The 17,644-nt window shown below is 50.0% G+C and overlaps 1 protein-coding gene across 1 annotated transcript in view; it reads left to right on the plus strand.

Annotated features, from left to right (window-relative positions):
* The first annotated feature begins 2,115 nt into the window (after window positions 1-2,115).
* The window catches only part of KRI1 (KRI1 homolog), a 42,609-nt gene continuing 27,080 nt past the window's right edge, over window positions 2,116-17,644 (plus strand). Inside the window, exons 1-8 of the mRNA XM_032978494.2 lie at window positions 2,116-2,542; window positions 3,278-3,351; window positions 5,566-5,683; window positions 7,511-7,616; window positions 9,856-9,910; window positions 10,163-10,212; window positions 13,157-13,280; window positions 14,071-14,142. Coding sequence (XP_032834385.2) covers window positions 2,494-2,542; window positions 3,278-3,351; window positions 5,566-5,683; window positions 7,511-7,616; window positions 9,856-9,910; window positions 10,163-10,212; window positions 13,157-13,280; window positions 14,071-14,142 — 648 coding nt within the window. The 5' untranslated portion in view covers window positions 2,116-2,493. The remainder of the gene's footprint in view (window positions 2,543-3,277; window positions 3,352-5,565; window positions 5,684-7,510; window positions 7,617-9,855; window positions 9,911-10,162; window positions 10,213-13,156; window positions 13,281-14,070; window positions 14,143-17,644) is intronic.

Below are 17,644 nucleotides of genomic sequence, written 5' to 3' on the forward strand. Positions count from 1 at the left end.
TTATTCATTTTTTTTGGGGGGAGGGGGCGGAGCTTTGTGACGTCATATGTGAGGGGGGTCTGGCTGTGACATCATGTGACTAAGAGGGAGGGGGGAAGGGTCAAAAATCATCCAAACTCGCGTGACGTCATTTATGTACGACCCCAAAGACAAAGACTCCCCTCCCCCCCCAGTGTAGCCTCTAGCTGTAGGCGGGGCAAGTGCTGTTAGCGAGCGGCACGGTACACGATGGGGGTGGGCGGGTGGCTACCAGCACCACGCCCGGACACAGTTCCATAGTTTTATTTATTTATGTTGGTAGAGCCCCTGTGAGCCATTCGGCTCTTGAATCGGGTGCAACCGCAACAAACACAAAAACGACAAAAACACGAACAATAAGAAACACCTTAAAGTGACTTTGTGTGTGACTGTGTGACCGTGCAAACAGAAAATCCAGGGGGGAAAAAAGAAACCAGCAAAAATATTCCTGGAAAAAAATCACCGTACACCACTAACGCTGTGTGCAAAAAAATCCCAGTGGGATGCAAGTCAAACAATAACCACAACAAGAACCACAAGACAACCAAGATTAACTCCGTACTACAATAAACAAAAACACGGCCAAAAACCCCAAAAAACGTTTTCGAAATCACCAAAATAAAAGCCGTAAATGCAACGTAGCAGTGATCACAGGGACCGTGACCGAATTTTTAAACAATAAACTACGTAAATAAATAATAACACCAAAATCTAGAGCCATATTTCAGGCCACTGAATAGCGGCGGCAGCTAGGTGTGTAACAACTCCTCTAGAGCAGTTTTGAGTGAAGATCTCTCATAGGTATTTACATTATGAGACCTCCTTTGCCAGAAACAAGATATAGGAATAGGTTTTACCCTTTTAACTGGCACAAAAACTGACACCTTTATTCAAGGCATCATGTCTGCAATAACCACAACACAAGCAGTCAAAATGCAAACAAAAAAGACAACTCTGATAATGATATTGGCACTGTCCTTGAATTTGATTGGTCCACACCAGAGACGGCTTTTCTTAGAGCCCTTAAGTCTCCACTGGTGTTGGACCAGAAGACGCCAAAAGGCGTACAACTCAAAAACAGCGCACTATCAGAGTATTGAGGGCTCGGGGTGAGCATTTACATTATGAGACCTCCTTTGCCAGTAACAATATATAGGAATAGGTTTTACCCTTTTAACTGGCACAAAAATCTAATTCAAGGACAGTGCCAATATTATTATCAGAGTTGTCTCTTTTTTGTTTGCATTTTGACTGCTTGTGTTGTGGTTATTCCAGACATGATGCCTTGAATAAAGGTGTCAGTTTTTTGTGCCAGTTAAAAAGGTAAAAACCTAATACTATCTCATAGGTAGCGATTCAAGTTGCAGTTTATTGGCGATAGCATTCCAGACCCTGGGGGCATCAATAGCAAAGGCCCTTCCTCCGGTTTTTGTACGGCAATAGGGAATGTGAAGCTGGTAAATGAGCGAAGACCCGAGGTCAAATTTGCCTCCCACGTGACTCATTTGAGGCTGAGTCCACCTTGGAGGAGGCCCAGGACCGGTGCAGATTTTTCCTCGGGCTCACGGGCAGCAATTCGACAGGAATCGATTAACCGGTGACTCCAAATGAGTCACCGATTAATCGACAATTCAGTTCGAAGCGAACAAATGGAGCGATTAATCGGCGATCCGATAGGAATCTATTCATCGGCGAATCGACAGGAATCGAATTTTCTAGCAACGCAGTGTGGAGAATCGAGTCGCGCGGCGATCGATTTCCGCCCGCGCGCTGTCGTGGATCGATTCGCGCGGATCGATTGCAGGGGTTGCGTTCGGTTGTCCTGAATCGAATCGAGACGCGCGATGGCATCGACGCACCCGGTTTAGTGATTTTGGAATCGATAGTCTGCCAGCACAATGAGTTCAGCGCAGTGAAGAATGGGCATGGCCCGAAACGTCGCCTATCGCATTCGTTTTGTTCATAATGACTGAGCACGGAGCGCGTCGAGGAGTTATTTTCAGTGCAGCTGCAGCGGGTTGGAGACAAAGCAACCCTCGGGGAATCGAAAACCTGAGCAGATTTTATATAAGGCATCGGAGTCGACGAATCGATACGTGGGTCATTTGCATAAACTACGCAACTTCCGGGGAGCTCGTGCGCTCGCTCCACGTGTGGGGAGAGAGCGGAGAGAGTGGAGAGTGGGGAGTGTGGGGAGAGTGGAGAGTGTGAGGAGTGTGGGGAGAGTGGAGAGTGTGAGGAGAGTGGGGAGAGTGGAGAGTGTGAGGAGTGTGGGGAGAGTGGAGAGTGTGAGGAGAGTGGGGAGAGAGAGGAGAGAGTGAGAGGAGAGAGACTGGGGAGAGAGCGGGGAGAGTGGAGAGAGCGGGGAGAGAGAGGAGAGTGAGGAGTGTGAGGGGAGTGGGGAGAGGAGTGTGAGGAGTGTGAGGGGAGTGTAAGGAGTGTGAGGGGAGCGTGAGGAGTGTGAGGTCTTTAGAAATGCGCCGCACGGTGCCCGGGACGCGACGCGGGGCCCGAGGGAAGCCGCGTGAGTGAAACACTCTCACAGTGAAACACTCTCACAGTGAAACACTCCCACAGTGAAACACTCCCACAGTGAAACACTCGCACAGTGAAACACTCTCACAGTGAAACAATCCCACAGTGAAACACTCCCACAGTGAAACACTCTCACAGTGAAACACTCTCACAGTGAAACACTCTCACAGTGAAACACTCTCACAGTGAAACACTCTCACAGTGAACACTCCTAGTGTAACACTCTCACAGTGAAACACTCTCACAGTGAAACACTCTCACAGACTAACGCTGAGCCCTGTGTGAGCCTCACAGACTAACACTGAGCCTCACAGACTAACATTGAGCCTCACAGACTAACACTGAGCCTCACAGACTAACATTGAGCCTCACAGACTAACACTGAGCCTCACAGACTAACACTGAGCCTCACAGACTAACACTGAGCCCTGTGTGAGCCTCACAGACTAACGCTGAGCCCTGTGGGAGCCTCACAGACTAACACTGAGCCCTGTGTGAGCCTCACAGACTAACACTGAGCCCTGTGGGAGCCTCACAGACTAACGCTGAGCCCTGTGTGAGCCTCACAGACTAACACTGAGCCCTGTGTGAGCCTCGGACTAACGCTGAGCCCTGTGTGAGCCTCACATACTAACACTGAGCCCTGTGGGAGCCTCAGAGTCTTGCTCTATGAGCCCCTGTGATGAAGAGATCCTCGCTAACCCTGGACACTGTTTTCCTGCAGTGAGTTCCCGTCATGGGAATGTGGACAGCTCAGAAGAGGACGACTCAAGCTCCGAGAGTGAGGAGGAAAATGTGGTAAGAGCTTCGTTGGGATTTCTGTCGGATGGCCAATCCCACTGCCTGAATGCATAAGGGTGGGTGAGTGGGTGATTGGGTGGGTGGGTGAGCAAATGTGTGGGTGAATTGGTGAGTAGATGAGTGGTTGAGTGAGTGATTGGGTAAGTGTGTGGGTGAATGGGTGAGTGGGTGAGTGAGTGATTGGGTAAGTGTGTGAGTGAATGGATGAGTGGGTGAGTGAGTGATTGGGTAAGTGTGTGGGTGAATGGGTGAGTGGGTGAGTGAGTGAGTGATTGGGTAAGTGTGTGAGTGAGTGATTGGGTGTGTGGGTGAATGGGTGAGTGGGTGAGTGAGTGATTGGGTAAGTGTGTGGGTGAGTGAGTGATTGGGTAAGTGTGTGGGTGAGTGGGTGAGTGAGCTACTGAGTGGTTGAGTGAATGATTGGGTAAGTGTGTGGGTGAATGGGTGAGTGGGTGAGTGAGTGAGTGATTGGGTAAGTGCTTGGGTGAATGGGTGAGTGAGTGATTGGGTAAGTATGTGGGTGAATGGGTGAGTGGGTGAGTGAGCTACTGAGTGGTTGAGTGAGTGATTGGGTAAGTGTGTGGGTGAATGGGTGAGTGAGTGATTGGGTAAGTGTGTGGGTGAATGGGTGAGTGAGTGATTGGGTAAGTGTGTGGGTGAGTGATTGGGTAAGTGTGTGGGTGAATGGGTGAGTGGGTTGCGGCATTGGTGAGTGGGTGGTTCAGTCATTGGGTTAGGTTAGGGAGCTGGGTGAGTGGGTGATTTAGTGAGTTTGTGTGGTTGTAATAGTGAGTGGCTGAGTCGGTGAATGAGTGGTTGATTTGGTGAGTGGGTGAGCGAGAGGGTGGGTGAGCGATTGGGTAGGTGAGCGAGTGGATCATGGGTGGGTGAGTTAGCGGGTGGGTGAGCAGGTAGGTGAGTGGATGAGTAAGTCGTTGATTGAGTGACAGGGTGGGTGAGCGAGTGGGTGGACGTGTGGTTGAATGCGAGTGGGTGAGTGAGCTGGTGAGTGGCTGGTCGATCGAGTGGGTGAGTGGGTGGGCGTGTGGTTGAGTGGATGGACGTGTGGTTGAGTGAATGGGTGGGTGTGTGGTTGAGTGTGAGTGGGTGAGTGAGCTGGTGAGTGGCTGGGTGATCGATTGGGTGGACGTGTGGGTGAGTGTAAGTGGGTGAGCGAGCTGGTGAGTGGCTGGGTGATCGAGTGGGTGAGTGGGTGGACGTGTGGGTGAGTGGGTGGACATGTGGTTGAGTGTGAGTGGGTGAGCGAGCTGGTGAGTGGCTGGGTGATCGAGTGGATGAGTGGGTGGACGTGTGGTTGAGTGGATGGACGTGTGGGTGAGTGGGTGGACGTCTAGTTGAGTGTGAGTGGGTGGCTGAGTGAGTGGCTGGGTGATCGAGTGGATGAGTGGGTGGACGTGTGGTTGAGTGGATGGACGTGTGGGTCAGTGGGTGGAGTCTAGTTGAGTGTGAGTGGGTGGCTGGGTGATCGAGTGGATGAGTGGGTGGACGTGTGGGTGATTGGGTGGACGTGTGGTTGAGTGTGAGTGGGTGGCTGAGTGTGAGTGGGTGAGTGAGCTGGTGAGTGGCTGGGTGATTGAGTGGGTGAGTGGGTGGACGTGTGGTTGAGTGTGAGTGAGTGGCTGGGTGATCGAGTGGGTGAGTGGGTGAACGTGTGGGTGAGTGGGTGGACATGTGGTTGAGTGTGAGTGGGTGGCTGAGTGAGTGGCTGGGTGATCGAGTGTTTGAGTGGATGGACGTGTGGTTGAGTGGGTGGGTGTGTGGTTGAGTGTGAGTGGGTGAGCGAGCTGGTGAGTGGCTGAGTGATCGAGTGGGTGAGTGGGTGGACGTGTGGTTGAGTGTGAGTGGGTGGCTGAGTGATCGAGTGGGTGAGTGGATGGACGTGTGGTTGAGCGTGAGTGAGTGGCTGGGTGTGAGTGGGTGAGTGGGTGGACGTGCGGTTGAGCGTGAGTGGGTGGCTGGGTGATCGAGTGGGTGGCTGGGTGATCGAGTGGGTGAGTGGGTGGACGTGTGGTTGAGTGTGAGTGGGTGGCTGGGTGGGTGGCTGGGTGATCGAGTGGGTGAGTGGGTGGACGTGCGGTTGAGCGTGAGTGGGTGGCTGAGTGAGTGGCTGGCTGGGTGATCGAGTGGGTGAGTGGATGGACGTGTGGCTGAGTGCGAGTGGCTGGCTCAGTGAGTCTCCCTCTGCCCCAGGTTTTCTCACCCAAGGTGGAGCGACAGTTTTACCGAACTCTGTCCCTGCTGAAGAAGCGAGACCCCCGAGTCTACGAGCAGAGCGAGCGCTTCTACGATGACGAGGCCGAGGATGAGGGTGGGTTGAGTCTGCGTGCACGTGCGCGTGCACCCACACTAAAACTCGCCTCATGAAACTATTTTGTTCTTATGCGGTTTTATTTAACTAACTCACTCTCTATGAGACCTCCTTTGCCAGTAACAAGATATAGTAATAGGTTTTACCCTTTTAACTGGCACAAAAAACTGACACCTTTATTCAAGGCATCATGTCTGCAATAACCACAACACAAGCAGTCAAAATGCAAACTAATAAAGACAACTCTGATAATAATATTGGCACTGTCCTTGAATTTGATTGGTCCACACCCGAGACAGCTTTTCTTAGAGCCTAGTCTCCATTGGTGTTGGACCAGAAGACGCCAAAAGGCGTACAACTCAAAAACAGCGCACCATCAGAGTATTGAGGGCTCGGGGTGAGCATTAACATTATGAGACCTCCTTTGCCAGTAACAAGATATAGGAATAGGTTTTACCCTTTTAACTGGCACAAAAAACTGACACCTTTATTCAAGAAAAGCCGTCTCGGGTGTGGACCCATCAAATTCAAGGACAGTGCATATTATTATTATCAGAGTTGTCTTTTTTGTTTGCATTTTGACTGCTTGTGTTGTGGTTATTGCAGACATGATGCCTTAAATAAAGGTGTCAGTTTTTGTGCCAGGTAAAAGGGTAAAACCTATTCCTAACTCACTCTCTTGGTATACTTATGTCATGCTGATGATGACAATAACTATATTATATCATTAAAAATAAAAAAAATACATTTAAACATTATTTTGTATACATTATGTCCACGCTCAACTGACGTTGGCTTTAAATGACCACGGTCCCCTTACGTCGTGGCGAGCTTCGGAGTCACTTCCTGGAGTCGTGGAGGTCGCCATTACTCGTACGGTACATTTCATTAAGGCGTGTTTTTAATGAATAATTTCTAAATAATACTTTTTTTTTTACCATACAAGTTCCTCCACTACGACCTGTCACATCGCAAACGATAGCTGCTTAACGAAGTGGCGGCGTATCATCATCAGCATCATCAGCATCATCGTCGTCGTCGCGTGGAAATTCACATCAGCTGCCGAATACTCTTGAACGGGTGGCAAATGTTGATTTTAAATGTGGAGGGGACAACCCAGAGGGACCCGGAAGACCATTTACGACCTCCTGCGCACCAGGCGAAGGAGTTAACATATCCTAGCCACCGTGATGATGATGATGATGAGAATCACAGACTCCACATAGACCTCCTGTAGACCAGGCGAGGTAGTTAACATCTCCTAGCCACCGTGATGATAATGAGAGAGGCACAGACTCCACATAGACCTCCTGTAGACCAGGCGAGGGAGTTAACATCTCCTAGCCACCGTGATGATGATGATGTTTGGAGTCACAGCGCTGCGTTTAGGGTGCCGGGCAGTGAACCCGGCAGACACCTGAGTTCGATTCCCACTCGCGGCCACCGCCAAAACGAGCGCTTGCCCCCAACAGTAGTGGAGGCTACACGGTTGGTCTTTGTGTGAGCATTACCGTCAGAACTTCGATCCATTGTCGATTTTCTGGGTTAGACCATGTGACACTGACCTGGCCGCATTTGTGTTGCAAGACCTCCACCACACGACACAGCCATACAAATCGCAGCGCACGAAGCGTTTTAAACGGCTCGGTGATGGAGAGGAACTCGCAGATTTATTAGTGAACAATCCCTCACCCATTCAACCATTCACTCACCCAATCACACAGTCACCCACTCAACCACTCGCTGTTGTGTCTGTGTGTGCGTGTGTCTGCGTGTGTCTGTGTGTGCGTGTCTGTGTGTGCGTGTCTGTGTGTGCGTGCGTTGCAGACAATGACATGAAGGCCGATAGCGAAAAGAGGAATTCCAGGCGTGCAGAGCGAACTCCCCTGTACATCCACGATTACGAGAGGAAAATCATCCTGGAGCAAGAGGGGTGAGTCCTTTATTTAGCCAGGTGGAGCGGCTCCCACTGAGATTCACTGTCTCTAGTGACTGACGTCCTTTATTTAGCCAGGTGATAGCCCACTAAGATTCACCGTCTCTAGTGACTGACGTCCTTTATTTAGCCAGGTGATAGCCCACTAAGATTCACCGTCTCTAGTGACTGACGTCCTTTATTTAGCCAGGTGATAGCCCACTGAGATTCACCGTCTCTAGTGACTGACGTCCTTTATTTAGCCAGGTGATAGCCCACTAAGATTCACCGTCTCTAGTGACTGACGTCCTTTATTTAGCCAGGTGATAGCCCACTAAGATTCACCGTCTCTAGTGACTGACGTCCTTTATTTAGCCAGGTGAGAGCCCACTGAGATTCACCATCTCTAGTGACCGACGTCCTTTATTTAGCCAGGTGAGAGCCCACTAAGATTCACCGTCTCTAGTGACTGACGTCCTTTATTTAGCCAGGTGATAGCCCACTAAGATTCACCGTCTCTAGTGACTGACGTCCTTTATTTAGCCAGGTGAGAGCCCACTAAGATTCACCGTCTCTGGTGACTGACGTCCTTTATTTAGCCAGGTGAGAGCCCACTAAGATTCACCGTCTCTAGTGACTGATAATCCTTTATTTAGCCAGGTGATAGCCCACTAAGATTCACCGTCTCTGGTGACTGACGTCCTTTATTTAGCCAGGTGATAGCCCACTAAGATTCACCGTCTCTAGTGACTGATGTCCTTTATTTAGCCAGGTGATAGCCTACTAAGATTCACCGTCTCTAGTGACTGACGTCCTTTATTTAGCCAGGTGATAGTCCACTAAGATTCACCGTCTCTAGTGACTGATGTCCTTTATTTAGCCAGGTGAGAGCCTCCCACTAAGATTCACCGTCTCTAGTGACTGACGTCCTTTATTTAGCCAGGCGATAGCCCACTAAGATTCACCGTCTCTAGTGACTGACGTCCTTTATTTAGCCAGGTGATAGCCCACTGAGATTCACCGTCTCTAGTGACTGACGTCCTTTATTTAGCCAGGTGATAGCCCACTAAGATTCACCGTCTCTAGTGACTGACGTCCTTTATTTAGCCAGGTGAGAGCCTCCCACTAAGATTCACCGTCTCTAGTGACTGACGTCCTTTATTTAGCCAGGGGATAGCCCACTAAGATTCACCGTCTCTAGTGACTGACATCCTTTATTTAGCCAGGTGATAGCCCACTGAGATTCACCGTCTCTAGTGACTGACGTCCTTTATTTAGCCAGGTGATAGCCCACTAAGATTCATCGTCTCTAGTGACTGACGTCCTTTATTTAGCCAGGTGATAGCCCACTAAGATTCACCGTCTCTAGTGACTGACGTCCTTTATTTAGCCAGGTGAGAGCCCACTGAGATTCACCGTCTCTAGTGACCGACGTCCTTTATTTAGCCAGGTGAGAGCCCACTAAGATTCACCGTCTCTAGTGACTGACGTCCTTTATTTAGCCAGGTGATAGCCCACTAAGATTCACCGTCTCTAGTGACTGACGTCCTTTATTTTGCAAGGTGATAGCCCACTAAGATTCACCGTCTCTGGTGACTGACGTCCTTTATTTAGCCAGGTGATAGCCCACTAAGATTCACCGTCTCTGGTGACTGACATCCTTTATTTAGCCAGGTGATAGCTCACTAAGATTCACCGTCTCTAGTGACTGACATCCTTTATTTAGCCAGGTGATAGCCCACTAAGATTCACCGTCTCTAGTGACTGACGTCCTTTATTTTGCAAGGTGATGGCCCACTAAGATTCACCGTCTCTGGTGACTGACGTCCTTTATTTAGCCAGGTGATAGCCCACTAAGATTCACCGTCTCTAGTGACTGACATCCTTTATTTAGCCAGGTGATAGCCCACTAAGATTCACCGTCTCTAGTGACTGACGTCCTTTATTTAGCCAGGTGATAGCCCACTAAGATTCACCGTCTCTAGTGACTGACGTCCTTTATTTAGCCAGGTGATAGCCCACTAAGATTCACCGTCTCTAGTGACTGACGTCCTTGATTTAGCCAGGTGATAGTCCACTAAGATTCACCGTCTCTAGTGACTGACGTCCTTTATTTAGCCAGGTGAGAGCCTCCCACTAAGATTCACCGTCTCTAGTGACTGACGTCCTTTATTTAGCCAGGTGATAGTCCACTAAGATTCACTGTTTATCTTGTTAGTAATTGGCGATGTTTATTGAACTGGGTTTGTCATCTCAGGAAATACAAAGATGAAGAAGATGAGGATGACGATGTTGATGAAGTCATGAAGCAGGTAATTGGGTGAATGGATGACCGTGTCTCTGGGTTCATAATGACCGTGTCTCTGGGTTCACAATGGCCGTGTCTCTGGGTTCACGATGGCCGTGTCATTCGTCCTGGGTCTGCCCACCCACCCCCACATAGTTGCTATTCGCCGACAGCACTTCCCCAACAGCCTTGATACGTGGCTGCATAGGCGATGTTCTGTACATGTTCTGGACCTGTGCGTGTACGTGTTTGCGTGCGTGTTCGTGTGTGCTTGCAGAGGAGCGCCTCGCCCACCTACATCGAGGAACAGAAGCAGCTGAAAGCCAGGTGAGGCTCCCCCGCTACCCCCACAGACTCGTTAAATCCGCCAATTCGTTACTAGTTCAGCACGCCGGTGGTGTTGGAGAATCCAGGATTCTCACGCGAAGAAAAAACACGGCGTGGACAAAGGGTACGCGCAAATTAAAAAAACCACGCGCGTTAAATAAATCGTCATCATCATGGGATATTGTTGCCGGCATCAAAGGGTGTCCAATAGGAATAGGTTTTACACTTCCTGGCGATTAAAACAGGTGTTACGGTGTTCAAACGGCAACCTTTTGCAACCTATTCGTGTTTTTCATTCCTTTATAATGGCAAAAAGATATCTGCTCGACCTGAGCTAAACGTGTTCTGATACTTGCATGGTCTTTGTAGGTTTCACCCTTCAGCGTTATCTGGTCTGACACTGGTAGTGAGACACTAGTCCAACAAAGAAGGTTGTCTGGTGTAGGACAATCAGTTTAAAAGATGATGCATATCTTATTGGACCATACATTTAGATTCAAAGCTTTCGTGACTGCAGGGATTCATATTCTTGGTTTTATCGATAAAGTCACCACCACGTAGAAGGGAAACAATAAAATAATGAAACAATACAATTATCACAACGTTTCGATTGCAACACAAGCGCAATCCTCATCAAGTGTGAAAACCACAGCAATATTTTTTTAAAGAAAGTACTTTTTTTTTTCTTAACGTTAGCACCACGGACAGCAACTGGCGGTTGTTCAGGACGGACGAGTCCATCTATGAACGGAGGAGGGGGGGGGGCTATAAAGAGAATGGAATGTGGTCTGAAAGTCACCGTGAGCATGAAGACAATCAATTAAGAACCCCAGACCATGTTTGTTTGCATGTTCACTTCAAGTACGTGTGGTTAATGCTGACTTGATGAAGGTATCGATTTTGGTGTTAAAACAACTCCTGTTTATATTGCCAGAAAGGGTGAAATCTGTTATTATTATTATTATTATTTTCCCCTCTAAAGTATTTTATTCACAACGATTCAGGTACAAGCAGAGGACATGAAATGGGGGTTAAAATCTAATCTAATTTTTCATCATTTTTGGATACTGCGAGCATAATTCTCATATATCAAAGTACTCGTATATCAGTTGTGATCACGTGACGCTCGTCAGTACAAAGCGTGTACACGCACTACTACTCGTATTGCAAGACCTCGCTCGTATATCAGTTGTGATCACGTGACGCTCGTCAGTACAAAGCGTGTACACGTACACTACTAGTATTGCAAGACCTCGCTCGTACATCAGTTGTGATCACGTGACGCTCGGCAGTACAAAGCGTGTACACGTACTACTACTCGTATTGCAAGATCTCGCTCGTATATCAAATTAATATTTAATTAACATTTTTGCTCCTCTGGCAAAACACTCGCAGGCCAAGTTACTCGCAATCCAAGGTTTTTACTGTATGCCAATTCAGCCGTAAATAATAGTACAGGGACTCCTCAACTTACGAATGAGTTAGTTTCCAGAGGTCTCTGTTCATAAGTCGATTTGTTCATGAGACCAACTTTACTCCCGTCGATTCCAAACATGTTGTACGACATGTACACTAAACACGGGGAATGGCTTTAAAAGTTGTATAATAGCCTGCATATGTAGATGCCACTGGTTCTTCACGTTCTGTAGATGTAGATGCCACCGATTCTTCATGTTCTGTAGATGTAGATGCCACTGGTTCTTCACGTTCTGCAGATGTAGATGCCACTGGTTCTTCGTGTTCTGAAGATGTAGATGCCACTGGTTCTTCGTGTTCTGCAGATGTAGATGCCACTGGTTCTTCATGTTCTGTAGATGTAGATGCCACTAGGTCTTCATGTTCTGCAGATGTAGATGCCACTGGTTCTTCGTGTTCTGCAGATGTAGATGCCACTGGTTCTTCACGTTCTGCAGATGTAGATGCCACTGGTTCTTCACGTTCTGCAGATGTACATGCCACTGGTTCTTCACGTTCTGCAGATGTAGATGCCACTGGTTCTTCACGTTCTGCAGATGTAGATGCCACTGGTTCTTCACGTTCTGCAGATGTATATGCCACTGGTTCATCACGTTCTGCAAATGTAGATGCCACTGGTTCTTCACGTTCTGTAGATGTAGATGCCACTTGTTCTTCACGTTCTGCAGATGTAGATGCCACTGGTTCTTCACGTTCTGCAGATGTAGATGCCACTGGTTCTTTGTGTTCTGCAGATGTAGATGCCACTGGTTTTTCACGTTCTGCAGATGTAGATGCCACTGGCTCTTCACGTTCTGTAGATGTAGATGCCACTGGTTCTTCACGTTCTGCAGATGTAGATGCCACTGGTTCTTCACGTTCTGTAGATGTAGATGCCACTGGTTCTTCACGTTCTGCAGATGTAGATGCCACTGGTTCTTCACGTTCTGCAGATGTAGATGCCACTGGTTCTTCACGTTCTGTAGATGTAGATGCCACTGGTTCTTCACGTTCTGTAGATGTAGATGCCACTGGTTCTTCATGTTCTGTAGATGCCACTGGTTCTTCACGTTCTGCAGATGTAGATGCCACTGGTTCTTCACGTACTGTAAACGTAGATGCCACTGGTTCTTCACGTTCTGCAGATGTAGATGCCACTGGTTCTTCACGTTCTGCAGATGTAGATGCCACTGGTTCTTCACGTTCTGCATATGTAGATGCCACCACCGCCATCTACCGCACGATGGCTGAACTTACGATTCTCGGTTTAATCGGGCAACTGGACATACGGGCAAGTGTCTTCATGTTTCTTCAAGTTCGTGAGTCGAACGTTCCTAAGTCGAGGAGTCCCTGTAATTGAGAGTGGACCGCAGGCCGATGAAGCTGTGCGTCGACTTTGGCGACCGAGAGGAGGAGCCTTGTTGCATGCTCAGTGCTCTGCCTGTGGCCGTTTGCCAAAATCTACCGCTGCCTCTTCCGCTTGCGACAGCTTCAAGAAGTTCATAGATGGCAGCGATGACGACGACGATGCCAGTGGAGGTGGAGCTGATGAAGAAGCAGGAGGAGGAGATGGTGGATTCCTGAAGAAACGCGTCAAGAGCAACGAGGAGAAGGTGAGAAGGTCAGAGGCTCGGAGCCCCGTGTCGTTCCTCCCCACTCCCAGCACCGTCCCCGCCACTCCGTCTCCCTCTCGGTCGCTCTCTGCCGCTGGTTGCCATTCCCCTGTGGTTGCCGTTGAGCTTGACCCGATGTACGTTGGGCTTCTGTCGCACGGTACACAGCCATCCGTGCTAATTGGAGTGTGGGTGAGTGGCTATGTGAGTGGGTGAGTGGGTGAGTGACTATGTGAGTGGGTGAGTGGCTGTGTGAGTGTGTGTGTGTTGAACGTCTATCGCACCATATATGTCTATGGGTCACTATGTGTCTCTAAGGATCTCTATATGTCTGTGTGTCTCTATGTATCTCTATGGGTCTCTATGTATCTCTATGGGTCTCTATGTATCTCTATGGGTCTCTATGTATCTCTATGGGTCTCTATGTATCTCTATGGGTCTCTATGTATCTCTATGGGTCTCTATGTATGTCTATGGGTCTCTATGTATCTCTATGGGTCTCTATGTATCTCTATTGGTCACTGTTCTGCTATCATCCAATCAGTGGGCAGAGTTTGATTGATGTTGATTGGCTGTGGCTCTACGATCACCCAATCAGTGGGCTGAGTTTGATTGATGCTGTTTGGCTGTGGCTCTGCTATCACCCAATCAGTGGGCTGAGTTTGGTTGATGCTGATTGGCTGTGGCTCTGCTATCACCCAATCAGCGGACTGAGTTTGATTGATGTTGATTGGCTGTGGCTCTTCGATCACGGGGTTTGGGGTGGATCTTTGTGTGTTCACGTGTGCAGGAGGAAGAGGAGCTTGATTACCGATTATGGCTGAAAGGCCAAGCTGAGCAGGCGGAAGGAGTGGAGGACATGGTGACTTGCACACAACAACAACAACAACCGCCATTCGCCATTAATTGGCGGTGACGTCACCACCACCACCAGGCCACGTGAAGTGTCGAATGCCCGCTGGCAGGAGGTCACGGGGCAGACCTAGATGCCACGGGTCGACTGACTGAGATGACTGAGATGACCGGCTGATGCACCACCTTTGCCCCCTATTGTGCCAGCCTGCTGTGCTTTAGCCACCCGGCGCTCCGCTCGTTGTGAGCGTCGCTCCTCCGCCCTCCGTTGTTGTTGGAGGGCGACTGCCTCCAACTGCCCAATAGCAGCGTCCTTCACGAGCCTCCTCCACAGAGGCCGATCTTGACACCGCTGGTACCGGTCATCGGCAAGTCCACTCAGCTCCACGTCCTGTACCACGTCACTCCATCTCTTCTCTAGCCCGTGCCACGCCCGTTTAGCCCCCTTGATCTGGCCGAACAAAAGCTGTTTCGGCATGCGGTGGCTGGGCATGCGGGCTACATGACCCAGCCAATGCAGCCTTGCCTACCGGAGGAGCTAACCGATGGGACCTTGCCCAGATCTTTCAAGGATTTGTGAGCTCCTTACACAATCCAGCCTGGTTAAACCCAGGATGGATCATAGGCAGGCCAGCCTAAATGTTTCTAACCGGCGAAGATGTTCCATTATGGAGGTCCACGTTTCGCAAGCGTAGAGAAGGGAGGGAATGACTGTGGCCGAGAAGACCTGAAGCTTCGTGCGGAGCGACAGACCAGGTAGCTTCCATGCAGCGTTATGCAACCGATAAAAAGATATTGCCGCTCGACTGATTCGGAGTGAGACCTCTGCTGTTAAACTGGAGCCGGTCATGAGCACACTGCCCAGGTATGGGAAACTCTCCACTCTCTCCACAACTGCCCCATCACCGATTGGGAGTTGTGGGGGTGGAGTTCCCGATGGTACGAAATACCCAGGCAGGTGCTTCGTTTTAGTGGGGCTGATGGTAAGGCCCCACTTCTTAGTGGCATACTCCAGTTTCAGCAGCAGCGCCTCCAACTCCTCTGAGTGAGCCGCAATTACCAAATCATCGGCATATCTAACGTGGTTTAGCAATAGGGAGCCATCCCTTGACCGCACCCGGGCATCGATCAGCCTCCCATTATATCTGTACCATATGGAAATTCCTCCAGTACAGCTATTGAAGGCTTCACAAACTACGTGGTCGAAATAGATGTTAAATAATGTGGGAGCCAGAGGACATCCCTGTCGCACCCAAAGGTGAACAGGGAATGGCTCCGACTCCCGGCCATGTAGTTTTACCCGGGCTTGCTCACCATCATGAAGGTCCTTAATGATCGTGAGCAGAGAGTCAGGGACTGAAAGCACGAAGAACAACCCAGAGCCCAAGCTTACTGATGGTATCAGGCCTTGACCAGGTCAATAAAGCAGAGATGTAGGTCTTGTTGGAATTCCCTACACCTCTGCTGTAGCAGATGGACAGAAAATATGGCATCTGTGCAGGACCGCCCTTTCCTGAAACCGCATTGGGGCTCCGCAAGCCTCTCCTCAGCGTGCCTGGCAAGGCGATGTTGAATAATCCTTGCCAGGACCTTTCCCGGCACACTGAGGAGTGAGATGCCCCTGTAGTTGTTACAGTCTATGCGGTCCCCCTTCTTAAAGAGGGGGACCACCAGGGCATCCTTCTAATCCTGCGGAACCCGTCCAGTGGTCCAGACTGTTATGATGTCATTTAGGGCAGTCTGTGCACAAACGCCACCCTCCCTCAGCATTTCGCTTGGGAGATCATCTCTGCCCGGTGCCTTTCCTGGTCTCAGACTCTGGATCGCCTTTAGTACTTCCTCAAAAGATGGCACCTCAGCCAGCCACTCACAGGGGGTGACTTCTTCCAAGATTTGAGGCACCGCAGCCTCAGCAGGGTCATCCTCACGTTGTGCCACGATGTTTTCCTGGCTGTGGGATTTCCCCTCCCCCAGGACCTCACAGAAATGCTCAGCAAATCTGCAAACCTGTTCCTGGGGGTCGGAGATTGGATCACCGTTCTTTCCCCTAATGATGGTAATAGGTGTGGCACTGCAGGTTACTTTTTTAATGGAATTAAAGAGCGATTTGTGATCGTGGGCCACTGAAGTAGACTCCATCCCCTCAGCAACCCCCGACCACCACCCATACTTGCAGCGCCTCACGGCTCTCCGAACCCCCGAGCGAAGGCTGCGGTAAGCCTCCTCATTCTCTGACGTGGTATGCTGTAGCCGCTGAGAGTGGGCCTGTCGCTTTTTCTCAACCAGCCTGAACACCTCCTCTGTCAGTCAGGGTCTCTGGGCAGGTCTGGACCGCGTACCCAAAGCAGCCATTGCAACTGCATGAGTCACAGTCCTAAACCTTGCCCCTTTCCCCTCGACATCAGGGGGAGTGGGGGACGATGCCAATCCCAGCCGCAAGCGATGATGAAATTCTCGCTTGCAACTTTCATCAGATAACTGAAACCAGGCCACTTTAGGTTGGAATGGGGTCCTGGGTGTACACCCACCACTGGAGTGGAAGAATGGCAGGCGCATCTTACAGATGACAAGTCGATGGTCAGTAGGCAGATCAGCTCCACGGTAGGTCCTGGTGTCAAGGACATGGGCCCGCATCCGCTGTTCCGTCACTATGTAGTCCAGCAGATGTTCTTGCTTGGACCCGGCATGCATCCATGATGTTGTGTGGATGCGCTGATGCCGGAACAGTGTGTTGGTGATTATAAGCCCATGGGCTGCACAAAAATCTAGCAGCCTCCTGCCGTTGTTATTGAGCTGATCTGGTCCATGTCTTCTAATCACTCCAGACCAGGTGCCAGCAGACCAACTCGGGCATTGAAGTCACCCAACATAATGACTCTATCCCGAGGGGCCACTTTAGCCAGCACCTGTGACAGGAGGTCATAGAAGGCATCTGACTCAGCGGCTTTGCCTGCATCCCTCCACGAATGTTCATCTTCGGTGGGGGCATAAGTAACCACGACCACCATTCCTCGCCTCCGGTTGATAGGAAGGCGAGCCCAAAGTAGCCTGGGGCTTACAGCTTCCCACACCTCACCGCCACGCTCCCACGCCCCCTTCATTATTTTGTTCAAAAGAAGAGCCACACCCTGTTGTTTGGCAGTCTGCTGCCCCGAGTAGAGGACTGTCCACCCCTCATGATGGCAGGAGCCAGAACAGGTCCACCGGACCTCCTGAATGCCACAGAGATCCAGGCGGTACCGGTCCAGCTCCCGACAGAGGAGTGGCAGCCTCTCCTCCGCAGTGAGCGTTCGAACATTCCACGTGGCCATCCGTAATGGCTTTTCGTTGTTTCTGGAGGAGCCCCGAGGGTAGAGATTCAATCTCCTGGCTCCGCCAATTGGGGTTTGGCCAGGAGACGTCATAGACGCCTGTCCCCCCGGGGCCTCCGGCACAAGCTTATTAATGAAAAATTTCTGTCGTGGTTTAGCGGTAATTAATTGAAGGTGGAGGTGTTACCAGCCCCTCGCGTC

Source organism: Petromyzon marinus, chromosome 67 (genome assembly GCF_048934315.1).
Source record: "Petromyzon marinus isolate PM22_M1 ecotype Great Lakes invasive population chromosome 67, UKy_Petmar_22M1.pri1.0, whole genome shotgun sequence".
NCBI lineage: Eukaryota > Metazoa > Chordata > Hyperoartia > Petromyzontiformes > Petromyzontidae > Petromyzon > Petromyzon marinus.